Here is a 12,951-nt window from a genome sequence, read left to right as displayed (position 1 = left end):
TAAATCAAGAGTAGGAGTGTCTGTTCAACCGGTTTATACTACTGACTTATTCTGGTATTATTTTTGACAAGGGAGACTTGACATCAGAGTTTGGGTGAGTTTCTCTGTGTGCTTGTTGTCTAAAATATTATTTATGATAGCCTACTATATTTATGATTCTTTTCTGTCTGTAGAAGTGAGCAACCCTTATACGTAAATGCAAAAGAAATTGCATTGCGTTTTAATGTGAATATGGACAAATCGTTCACATCAGTTTTCCTCTAGTTTTAATTCAGTAAATTAGATTCGTAAAAGCATGCTTTGAAATGTTAGTTTTTTATAATGTGCTGGCCTGAGTAACCTTACACTTGTCCATTAAATGTCCTGTCAAATGTTCATCTCACTTTTCCTGTTCATGGCAAGATAGAGTTTACTGTTTGCACTAGTGTTGCCAATGGCAGAGGATTAACTACCTTGTAAAATTGCTAATGTTTCACAAAATGTTTTTTTCTGTTTTGCTTGAAATGAAATTTCAGATTGAATGATAGAAACAGACTTTTTGAGGATAAGGTATCTTAACTGAGTGTCTGAAACATGGAAGCAAAGCGAGTGAAGAGGGATGTTAAAGTTTTGCTGTAAGAAACAAATATATTCTGTGAGATGCTACACTAATACATCAAAATAAATGAGACCTAAAAGAAGAGAGTACTTTGTACATTACATAATTATTTTGTAACCATTCTGTTACCTCTAAAGATAATAATTGTATTAATTAACACTAATATCACGAATCTGTGCATGTATATATGTGTTGCATATACAGTAAACTTCTATTGATAGCGTACAAATTTGAAACGCATCTTAAAAAGATAATAATGGCTAAATAACCCTTTTTATCCAATTCCATTAAAGGGGTGAATACATTGGACAAAGACTTAGAGAAAATGGTTTTGATCCAAAGGGGAAAAGCACCACTACCATGTTAGATGATCTGGTAAGTGTTGTTAAGCCATTATAAGTTATTTGACCCTATTATTGTTGATTCTTGTTACAATTAAACATGTTATGGAAAAACCACAGGGTCAGTGTTACTGAAAATGCAACTTTACACATTCAGGCACATTATGAATTGGCTATAAGTGTGGCGTTGTGGTGGCTCAATAAAGATAATGGGAAGAGTGCAGCAGAGAATGATGTCATGTGAGTTATTTATTGCATTAAATTTGACCAGTATGTCCAAATTTACAGGATTACTGTTGTATGAGTAGTGTGTTTGCCATAGATTTGATCAACATGTGTTTTATTTCATTGTGGCCTGTTTATAGAGGAATTGGCAGTCCGGGACACACTCAGTACAATAAGCATCTGGAAAGAGAAGCGTTGATTCTTTCATCTTTTGCAGGAATGCTGTTGGTAGGTTTCAGCAAAGAATGTATATGCTATCTGTTTTTGCCTTGTATTTTCTCTCCTTGTGCTTTCTTTTTCAGAACAGTTTACCTATACAAGATATTCTGTCTTTGTATAACTGCAAGCCATCTGCATTACACCCTCAGAACCACAGTAAGGTAATGAGATAACAATATAGTTTAAAGTGATTAATTATAGGTCGTATGTCATGTGTGAGAGAGCGATTTTACTATGCAAAAGTTTGAAATGCCAAAATAAAAACTGATGGTGTTTAAGACAATAATACCATATACATTTTAAGATACGTATAGCTGGTCAGCTCCTCAACGGATTTAAGCTTTGCTTTTGTCTCTTCGGGTAAACCCAGACTGTTGCCATCAGGGCTCATTGAGGGCCATATCATGGGCTGCGAGAAACATTTTATAATTTTAATTAGCTTTACTGATTGGACAATATTTACAGAAATAATAAATTTACTGCCAGCATAACATTAGAACAGCATTTTGTTAAACATTTTGTATGATTTATGATTTTTGCACAGTATTAGTCAATCTAAGTCGCTTCAAACTTCTGTTCAGACGGTTTTAAATATTTTGGGGCTTATCAAAAGAAAATGGAGTTACTTCTTTTCCTCAACAGGGCAATATTGTTCATCCATTCTCCCTTTCCTATCATCCATTTGCAATGCTTGGTTCATTCAAAGCAGTGGACCACTCAAGAAAACACAGTAGGCCAATGTGACCGATTGCATATCAGATTCATTATTTAAAAGCAGAGCCAAGGCTTTATTTCTCATGTTTCTTCTGTCTCATTGACAGCCCTAGTGCTGAAACGGCGAATGAAGGAGCAGAGTAAACACAATGTTTCTGCAGAAACTGAGACATCCTCCACCTCGTCCGCTTCTAGCTCATCATTTAGTGTGAGTGACAGTCAGCTTATCCACAAACATATCTGACCACGAACTGTTATCAGCCCAAAATGACTGTTTAAAGCCTGTGCTACACCATAAGTGGAAAAATCTTGCAAGTGCAAGGCAGGCATTTATGTGAGCTATAAACCTATTTATCAAAACAGTCTTTTGCAAGAGGCTTTCATGAAGCCTCAGATAAAAGTAATGTGTCATAATTATAATTTATAAATAAAATTAAAACGCTTAATTTAATTTAGACACAAGCACCAATGCACTTTTGAACTAAAAACATGCCTCAGAAGTGCACAATTAAAAGGTGATTATAACATGCATTGATAAACTTAGAGCTAGAAACTGCTGCCATCATGTGGTCAGAATGTGATCTATAAATGTTGCATCTGGTTTCTGTTAAATACAGGACAGTGAAGATTCTTTAAAAGATGAAACAGAACTCTTTGAAGGATCTCAAGAATCTCTGCTGGACTGAAGACACATATAACAATCTAAACAAACATTTGTTTGTTTGTTTAGAGATGGTCTGTACATCATGTAGCTTTAAATGTTCAGTAAAAATACTTTTTACTCTTGGGTGATAAGAAGAAGAATATTTTATAATGACCAAAATGTTATTTAACTAATATGTGTAATATTTGACCAGTGTGTCATATCTATAACATATAAAGGTAACACTTTAAAATGAGGTTGTATGTTAATGCATAAACTAGTGCAATAGTTAATGCATTAGCAATGAACAACACTTCAGCTTTTATTAATCTTAGTTCATGTTATTTCAGCATTAACTAATAAATGTTTTTAATGTTGTTAAAAAGTTGCTTTTAACATTTGTTAATGCACCATGAACTAACATAAACAATTGTGTTGACATTAACTAGAATTTTTATTTCATGTTATCTATGTATTTACTAATGATAACAAATGCATCCTTATTGTTAAGTAATTCCCATTTAAATAATAAAATGTTTTTTCAAAATTGTATTTTGTCCATGCATTGTTACTATATTATGAACTAAGAAGATGCAACCTTTACCATATATTTTGACAAAATGTTTGAGAAATAAAATATGGCCCAGCCCAATGACAATTTGTGATGAGTTTATGCTTTCCATGCTATATGCCATAATTCTCAACATAAAGCATCTCATTAGCATCTGAACCAAAACAGCTGCCGTCCTGGCAGCTAAGGTTAGTTATTTGCCAGCTAGGAATTTTGATGTGATGAATCAGGGCTTTTAAGTCTATAGGTGGGATTAAGAGGTTGGCAGTAGAATCAAAGTTTCTAAATCCCATTCATTGAAATGACAAATCAACTTTTATCCACCAAATTCTGATGGAGGTTTATAAAGCAGACCTCATTCCCAGTTTTACTACTGTGTATCTGCATTAGGACTGTATCCTAAGTTCTTATCAAAATGAGCAAGGTAAATTTAAAAGTTAACAAGTTCTTTTGTCTCTTCTCAAGAAAGATTAACATTTATAAACCAAAATAATTTGTAAACCAATTATGCAACTAATGCATTGTATTAGAACTGATACAGGACATACATATGTCTGCATGATATCCAGAAAGCATTGCTCGCCTCTGTATTTCATTAGTCTATTAATCTTTTGCTTTCAGATTTTCTTTTATGAAGATAAAAACTTCCAGGGTCGCTCCTATGAGTGCGACACAGACTGCTCAGACATGCACCCACATTTCAGTCGATGCAACTCTATCCGGGTGGAGAGTGGATGCTGGGTCCTGTACGAGAGACCCAATTACTCTGGTTTCCAGTATGTATTAACCAGGGGTGAGTATCCTGACTATCAGCGCTGGATGGGCTACAATGACACCATTCGATCCTGCCGTACAATATCCCATGTGAGTACCTAATGTGAAATAACTATAGGCACCAATTAACATTTTTTTCATGCACCATGATTTTGTTGTATTGCCTGGAATTTTTTTATATTTTTGTAGTTGCAGTTTGTAGTTTTTTTGACATTTAAATTTTTTACACAGAAAATTGTATTGCTGCTCAGTAAATAAAGCACAGTCCCAGAGATGCCATGGGCTTTATGCCTCACAGAGGAAACAAGAGTGTCTTGAATTGAGTTTTATTTATTTCCATACATTTTTCAATTTAGCATTTTGGTACATTATTAGCACATGCCAAGGTCATGCCTGATGCTTGGGGAACATATTGATCAAATGTGTGCGATTAATGTTTAATTCAACAAATTTCATTTCATTGTAACTTTTGTTCTCTGTGCCCACATTGTATATAAACCACTGTTATTTACACTTTATTGTTTTAATACAATAATAATGTATACTGCAACTGCACATTTAAACTGCAATTTCTTTTGTAGCCCAGTGGTGATTCCTATCGCATACAGATCTACGACCGGCCAGATTTTCAGGGTCAGATGATGGAGTTCAGCGATGACCGTGAGTCACTTGATGAAAGTTTCCAGAGCCGCAGCATTCACTCGTGCAATGTGATGGAGGGCTACTGGACCTTCTATGAACATCCCAGTTATCGTGGCCGTCAGTATTTCATGCCTTCTGGCGAGTATCGCAAGTTCAGCGACTGGGGAGCCATCTGTGCCACCATCGGCTCTTTCCGCAGAATCACAAAATTTTAGAACCCGCATTATTAAGATAATTGTGCCTTATCTGGCATTGACTTGTCAATAAAATGTAACAAAACTATGAGCAGTGCGTGCTTATGATGTGTTTTTACTCAAGATGAACAATCATTATTTCACAAACACAAATCTCAGTTATACAAATCTTACATAAAGTACTGTGTAAAATCATCCTAATGATGTAAAATAATATTATTGACTTAATGGAATTTATCAAAAGCAGTCACTAGGATGGTACCTTTTAATTTAGGTACAGATATGTATATATATTTGGTATGGATAAGGTACCTTTGAGGTAATAATATGCACTCTTTGGGTATTAAAGCATTCTTTTTGACAGGGTACCGCCCTCTGGTGACAACACTCCAAAAAATGTAACTGTGATTTTACATGAACCAATTAGCACTAAAAAATTTAGAAAATATAAATAAAAAAGGAGGTAAATAAAGAAAGTCCAATATTTATATAAGAATTCACCAAAAATATAAAAATGTAATTTGTTACCTGACCTTTAGAGCAGCTTTCAATGGAGCTGCTTGTACTAGAAAAACATTAGGAGAGCAATGAAAGTAATTGTTTGGAGTGAACAGATGGTCATGTTTGCAATATGTCTGTACTGTTTCTGCTGACGTACATATGCTGGGATTTAAATAACAACACAACAATATTTGTACTATTATCCTCTTGGATATATATTTATATTTCCGACTCTTCTTGTTACATTTTTGTGAATAATGCATTTCTCAATCAATCACAATATTGTTTTTTTTCTGTAGATTCACTTCTACGAGGATATAAACTTTGGCTGCCGATACCATCAGTGCATGGGTGACTGTGCTGCTGTGACTCCGTCAAAGTGGAAAGTGGTCACTTCATGGACTATGATCCCAATGGTAAGACTAACGCCTATTGTAATGTTTTTGTTTGGCTCCATGGTTAGAACATGGCACAAGCAATGACAAGGGCCATGGGTTCAAGTCAGAAACAAGTGTATAGTGCAATGTAAATCGCTTTGGATAAAAGCGTCTGCCAAATGCGTAAATGTTAATGTTTGAATTAGTGATCTCAAGCAGTCACAATGTTCTTACCCATCAACATCATGGCACCTTCAGAATGAGGCTCTATGAACGTTCTGCCATGGGAGGCCGAATGATGGAGCTCATGGATAATTGCACCAACCTCATTGAACGCTTCCACATGAAACGTCTGCTGTATGTTCTGTTTCATACGCTAAATAAATTGGAGTCTGCGCTCAAGTGTGTTCAGTTTTGTTCTTGCTCTCACCACCTGGAGGCATTATTGCCTGATGAAGACACTTGCTTTAGGCTGACAGCAGGGCGGGCTCATGGGGTTGTGGGGCCCTAGGCAAAACCATACATTTGGGCCCACTAGTGTAAAAATCGACATAGCACTGCAGTTTGACAAGTGAAAATAAAACACACAAAGCAATTTAAATATTTATGTGGAGAAGTGTTTTTTAAAGTGGAACATGGTAAACAAAGCTGTTATAGTGCAACAACTGTATATAAACAGATTTAAATAAAGATAAGTTAAGACAAGGAGTAAATTCCACCATTTACTATAGTAAATTATAATAGTATTTGGTTACGAGGGTGATGGACATCGTTCTGATTTATTTTAAATTAGTTTACGCATTCAACAATGTAAAGCAGAACATACCTTTATTTTAGAGCTAGCTTTTCTTTCTCTCCTCTTCTCTATTTAGCCCCTAAAAAAGTACTGAAAAGATTTGATGCCATAGTTTTCCTAAGCCTACCACCGCAACCTCACTAAAATAAGTCCTTCGTTGTTTATCTCTTAATCAATTAGGATGAGGAGTTTTTTATTTAATTTAATAAAATTAGAATTTGCCCTTATGTCTATTGTCTTGTGCTCATTCGTTGTACTTGTTTCCTTGCTCATAGGTCCCTTGTGTCATGATTCTCGTGGTGAGACACGGAGAGAGGACCCAGGTGCAGACAGCGGATAAGGGGTTAACATATTTTAATAATAAATAATAAAACATAGACCCACGTGGGGGTAACAGAACAAAACAGTGATACAATAACATGACAGGACTAAAACTAACTACAATTAAACAAGACTTAAATTAACTTTTGACATGAACTACAAATAACTAAACTGACAAGACATGAACTCACCAACCAAATCACAATGAACCAGCACAAGACAGAAGACACAAGGGCATTAAGTAAGGGACCAAATCAAGAGGGAAACAGGTGTAGGGCATTAATCAATAACGAGGGTAACGAGAGGATGGGAACAAAGACGAGACCAGAGAGAATGTCTGTAAGACCATAATAATTGCCTCTCTCCACATGAGGTTCTGTCATGATCCTGCCACTACACTAAGAGAAACATGACATGATGCAGCAGAATCATGACAGAAGCCTCTCCTTAAGGAGCAGCAACCTGATGCTCCTCAAGGCACAAACAAGACAAGACAGACTGTGACACTAACAAAACAGAGCAACATGATAATAAAATAAAACAGGGAAGCACAAGAGTCCAAGGGAAGGGGCACACAAGTCCAAACAAGGGGGAAGTCCAAACAAAAGTCCAAAGACAGGCAGACACGATAACCGGCATTACACGGACTGGATTGCCAGCTGAACAGCCGGCAGACACACGGACTGGGATAGCCGGCAGACACACGGACTGGGATAGCCGGGGCGGGAATGGCCGCGTGCACCTGTACCGACCGGGAATGCCCGGCTACACCGACCTGGAACGCCCGGCTGGGGATCTTTGGCGGCCACAGGATTCCGGCAGCTTCGACCCTGGAGGGAAGACTGGCGGTCTCAACCATGGAAGGCAGTCCGGCAGTCTCGGTCCCGAGCGGGAATCCTGCAGTCTCAACCCTGGTAGGGAGTCCGGCGGCCCCGAATCAGGAGGGAGTCCGGCGTTCTCGACCCTGGAAGGGAGTCCGGCAGCCTCTAACCCTGGAAGGGAACCCGGCGGCTTCGACCGCTGCCGCATTGATCCCTCTGTCTGCTGGATCCGATTATGGCTGGTTCATTCTGTCATGATTCTCGTGGTGAAACACGGAGAGAGGACCCAGGTGCAGACAGCGGGTAAGGGGTTAACATATTTTAATAATAAAACATAGACCCACGTGGGGGTAACAGAACAAAACAGGGATACAATAACATGACAGGACAGGACTAAAACTAACTACACTTAAACAAGACTTAAATTAACTTTTGACATGAACTACAAATAACTAAACTGACAAGACATGAACTCACCAACCAAATCACAATGAACCAGCACAAGTCAGAAGACACAAGGGCATTAAGTAAGGGAGCAAATCAAGAGGGAAACAGGTGTAGGGCATTAATCAATAACGAGGGTAATGAGAGGATGGGAACAAAGACGAGACCAGAGAGAGTGTCTGTAAGACCATAATAATTGCCTCTCTCCACATTAAACATGAGGTTCTGTCATGATCCTGCCACTACACTAAGAGAAACATGACATGATGCAGCAGAATCATGACACCTTGTTCGTATGTCCCAGGATACCTTGTTCGTATGTGCAAATTTCCTTTGTATGATGTTGTGTTGTATCAGTAGTTAGTTTGTTTTTGCCCCCCTTGTGGTAAGTGTTGGTTTTCAGTTTTGTATTTTAGTTTTGTTAGTGTTTTCCCCCATTGTGGGTGTTTTGTTTAAATATTAAAGTCCACTGCCTGCACGTGGGTTCTTCCACCACGTTCACCACAATATAGTGGCCTGAGAATTGGATCCATCTGAAGAATCACAACTTTTAACTAGAATGCATTAATTGCATCATATGCATTGTGAAAAAAAATATTTCGACTGAAGTATCTGCTTGTTTGACTGTCATTTCTCCTTGAATGTTAAATTGATTACACCAACAAAACTTTGTAAACCATAATTTCTTAATCTCGTAGAATAAATGATATGGCTCACTTAAATGATCATATATATATATATATATATATATATATATATATATATATATATATATATATATATATATATATATATGATCATTTAAGTGAGCCATATCATATATATATATATATATATATATATATATATATAAGTGATAATATTCAACCCAACCAATACTCTTAACTACACATGTGACAAGTGACCTTCTATTGCAAACCTGGTTAGCAGACTGGAAAACATTCATTGAACAATTCAGTAGAGACTGATACTGAGAAAACTGTCTATCACACAGTTCATGCTTTTGGCTGAACAATGTAAGGCTCCATCTGGATTAACTGTCCTCATTGTAGGTAGATCTATCGAAACCATCACTGTCCAAAACAAAGGCAGCCCAGCTATTTAAAGGCACAATGAGCTCAAAGAAATTAGAGGATGTTTTTTAATCCATGTGCATGTGAAAGTGCTTTAAAGTCGATAGGGAAGAAGAAAAGAAGCCATTTTTCCAAAACATGCTTTAAGTGATTGAATGGCAGCTTTACGATGTAAAGAAGGTTAAACAAGAAGACTTGGTCAAATATTTATGGATTTATAGTGAAAGTAAGTAGTTATGCATTGGTTTGTAAAAATATTTTTTTTAGTTATCTACTGCTTACTTATTTTTGAATTCCCTTCATATTAATTCCATTAATACTCATATTGTTATAATGTACAGCTGTGTTCTGGAGCATGAAACTACATAATGTTTTGAAGCTAAGAAGACTAAAAGCTTGTGGTATATATCCTGATTAAAAGGAAACCATGTTTACCTTAAATGTTTAAAATGAATAATTTGTGTAGCTTTATGTGATGCTTTAGTGTGATAGTTGCCAGTAAAATCTCCTAGACCATTGCAATGTTAACATATAATGACAATATTATTGACCAAACCTTTTTGCATTAGTCTATATCTTTATGCTATAACTGACTAAGATCTCCAAAAAAAGGCAAATATTACTATTATTGATGGTTTATCTGAGCATCAAGTTAATAAATGAATAAATATATTTCAGTGTTTTATTATTTTCTTTTTTTAATAAGAGAGCAAGTTTGCTTCAGAGGACAAATATTGTTGGAGTTGAGTAACTGCTCCCTCTGTTGAATGGTATCGTTGATGCAACAGGGATGTTCCATATTGTTCTTCGTACATTGTACTTTGAATGTGCGTGCGCTGTACCAGTCCTTTCCCTGCTCCATGCAAAAGAAAACACAAAACGTCTAATTATTTACCCTTTTTCAAGTAAAATCCATATTTTTCAACCCAATATTGTTTTTTAACAAAAAGGTAAACATGTGCCAGTACCCTGACATTTTCCTATGTGTTCATTTGAATAACAATACTTTCTTTGTCAAAAGGCTATATAAAAAGCTTGGGATGCATATGGAATCTCTCCAACAGAGACCATGGGCAAGGTAGGATCTTTGGCACCACTCTCACTACCATGTGTATATACTGAATCCCACCTGCCCTATGTAGGCTAACATTGGATCCAAACTTAAAATAATTGTTTCTCTGCATAGAACTTCTAAAGTGAAATGTTAATTTTGCTCCCTTTTTCAGATTGTTTTTTACGAGGACAACAATTTTCAAGGTCGTAGTTATGAGTGCAGCAATGACTGCACAGACCTTCACACTTACTTCAGTCGCTGTAACTCCATCAGAGTGGAGAGCGGCTGTTTCATGATCTATGAGCGTCCCAATTATATGGGCCACCAGTATTATATGAAGAGAGGCGAGTATCCTGAATACCAGAGATGGATGGGCTTCAGTAGCACTATTCGATCCTGTCGCACGATTCCAGCGGTGAGCTCTGTTGAATTTATTGCTTTTGTGATTATATTGATACCATGATACCTTTTCCTCTCATGCATGTACTAAATCATATCTTTGGATTTCTATATGAACAGTACAGGGGATCATATAGACTGAAGATCTATGAAAAGGCAGACTACGGAGGTCACATGATGGAATTCACAGACGACTGCCCCTGTGTGTCCGATCGTTTTCACCATCGGCATGTGTACTCCTGTAATGTGATGAATGGCTACTGGATCTTCTATGAATATCCAAACCACAGAGGAAGGCAGTACTTTCTGAAACCCGGAGAATACAGGAGATACCGTGACTGGTGTGCTACCTGTGCTATTGTGGGCTCTTTTAGAAGAGTCGCCGATTATTAGCCATTTAGCTTGAACTGATTTATATGAACTGTTTCTTTTCTGTTTATAGGCATGCCTGTTTATAAACATTGCATATGATGTACCTGAATAAAACGTAAATAAAAATGTCTTTCTAATAATAAAGTGATGTATCATTTTATTGTAGATCAACACTAAATCATAATATAACACATTTTGTATGATTTTTAGGACACCACATTGCTATTTTGTTTTAAATGACTAAATGGTGAAATAACAAAAACAGTTTGAGCACTTTCAACACTACACACATTGACACAGGATTTGAAATAAAAAACTTAATGCTGCAAAAAATGCCTGCATAATTATTACAGAAAATGATCAGAGCTGTATAAATAATATTGTAATATTTTGAAACATCTATAAACACATATTGTATCTCAGAAGACTATTACCTGTTAAAATACCTGCCTGGTCTCACATGAAAATTTTACTAGGCGAATGATTAAATGATAAAATGTATAGGAATGTACCACACCTAATCCCATCCCGAATCGGTGAAAGCAGATCCTATACTAAAATGTACAAATGAGAATTCATGCTAATAGCTATGCACCTCACAAAATATTAAGGAGATGCTATTAGAGTGTGTTGAAAATATCCTCACACCGTCAGAAAAAAAGCACAAAACTGCACCTTTTACCATCCCCGGGGGTGTGGGTATACGCTTAAGGGCTCCTTTTTGTGCCTAATAAGGCAAAAGGAAAATAACTGTACCCTAAAGACCTATCGTCAACCTCTAAAGGAGGTCGACCTCTATTATTACGGAAATTAGACATTTTACTGTGAGGGGGATTCAACAATAGGAGGTATTTAACAATAGGGGGTACCATTATGGACCCCAAAAGATTCAGTATAATATTCTATGTTTTGTGCTTGTTAGGGTTTAACCCTTAAGGTAATTATAGAATATTTTACTGTATCTTTTGGGGTCCATAATGGTACCCCTATTGTTTAATGCCGATAACAGCTATTGTACAGTTATGGTTGATGCATGTAAAATGTGAACTGAATGACCCCATCCATGAGCAATAAAGCTTATAAAGCGCTTGTAGATAACAGGAAACAAAATGTTCTCTATGTGCAACATTTGAATATGGGTGATGCAACGCTGTGTCATGCATTCTGACTTCATTGCAATGTTAAACATTCTGTCTTCTATAAGAGGCGCAATATGACATGCCAGACATGATTATGACCACTTTATAGGTTTGTTTAGTAGAAAGACTTTTGTATAAATTGCATCTTAATTTTAATCAATGTTTAATCAAACAATTGCCTTGATTTAATAAATAAGAAGCAAACCAAGAACGTTGGGTGAAGTACAAATGAACCCACTATAGGACCTATGTTTCCACGGCCTATGTCTTTCTGCATTCTGTCTCAATTATACAGTAGGCTTATAGAAAGTTATGATAGGCTATTTGACAGTTTTTTTGTGGCTTAAAAGCAATATGCTATATTGTTTAAAAAAATAAACGTGACATGACTTATAGTGCTGAATTACATAGCTGGTATAAACATATGTACATTTACATTTAGTAATTTAGCAGACAAACATATCAAACAACATCACTGTGATCAGACCAGACCCTTTCTTTCTTTGATTTCTTTTTACCCTGCTGTTATTATTGTTGTGTGATTATGTTATTGAGAGGAAAGCGCTCAAAACATATTTAGGTTATAACGTGGTGTTATTCAAAATACGTTTTCCGTCTAGTTCAGGGTGCGTGCAGGAAAAGTTCTCAAAGTGATCATAGCTGAAAGCTGCTCGGGAATATTTTTCTCATTAGAACCATACAAATAATTATTAATCTCAATATGAGGTGTTTT

The 12,951-nt window shown here is 36.4% G+C and overlaps 2 protein-coding genes across 2 annotated transcripts; both read left to right on the top strand.

Annotated features, from left to right (window-relative positions):
* The first annotated feature begins 48 nt into the window (after nt 1–48).
* On the top strand, nt 49–3,283 carry c9h2orf80 (chromosome 9 C2orf80 homolog). The gene is made up of 9 exons (XM_079464854.1): nt 49–94; nt 516–614; nt 892–973; nt 1,097–1,179; nt 1,305–1,392; nt 1,467–1,544; nt 2,026–2,113; nt 2,205–2,305; nt 2,715–3,283. The coding sequence occupies exons 2-9, from the start codon at nt 574–576 to the stop codon at nt 2,781–2,783; spliced, it is 630 nt and encodes a 209-aa protein (XP_079320980.1). The 5' UTR covers nt 49–94; nt 516–573; the 3' UTR covers nt 2,784–3,283.
* Nucleotides 3,284–3,575: 292 nt separating this feature from the next.
* LOC306898741 (uncharacterized protein) lies at nt 3,576–11,214 on the top strand. The gene is made up of 7 exons (XM_079464483.1): nt 3,576–3,735; nt 3,933–4,175; nt 4,667–4,922; nt 5,286–5,299; nt 5,722–5,838; nt 10,481–10,723; nt 10,828–11,214. Exons 1-7 carry the CDS (start codon nt 3,727–3,729, stop codon nt 11,098–11,100), a joined length of 1,155 nt encoding a protein of 384 aa, XP_079320609.1. The 5' UTR covers nt 3,576–3,726; the 3' UTR covers nt 11,101–11,214.
* The last annotated feature ends 1,737 nt before the right edge of the window (nt 11,215–12,951 follow it).

This window comes from Barbatula barbatula (genome assembly GCF_947034865.1).
Source record: "Barbatula barbatula genome assembly, chromosome: 9".
NCBI lineage: Eukaryota > Metazoa > Chordata > Actinopteri > Cypriniformes > Nemacheilidae > Barbatula > Barbatula barbatula.
This window is presented reverse-complemented; position numbering and strand designations above follow the sequence as displayed.

Bases quoted from the DNA above. Each gene is read 5' to 3' on its own strand.
- c9h2orf80 (XM_079464854.1), top strand. From the start codon at position 574: ATGGAAGCAAAGCGAGTGAAGAGGGATGTTAAAGTTTTGCT. The intron at 1,180-1,304 runs GTGAGTTATTTA...GCCTGTTTATAG, and splicing joins GCAGCAGAGAATGATGTCAT to AGGAATTGGCAGTCCGGGAC. The intron at 1,545-2,025 runs GTAATGAGATAA...TTTCCTCAACAG, and splicing joins ACCCTCAGAACCACAGTAAG to GGCAATATTGTTCATCCATT.
- LOC306898741 (XM_079464483.1), top strand. The intron at 4,176-4,666 runs GTGAGTACCTAA...TTTCTTTTGTAG, and splicing joins CCTGCCGTACAATATCCCAT to CCCAGTGGTGATTCCTATCG. The intron at 10,724-10,827 runs GTGAGCTCTGTT...CTATATGAACAG, and splicing joins CCTGTCGCACGATTCCAGCG to TACAGGGGATCATATAGACT.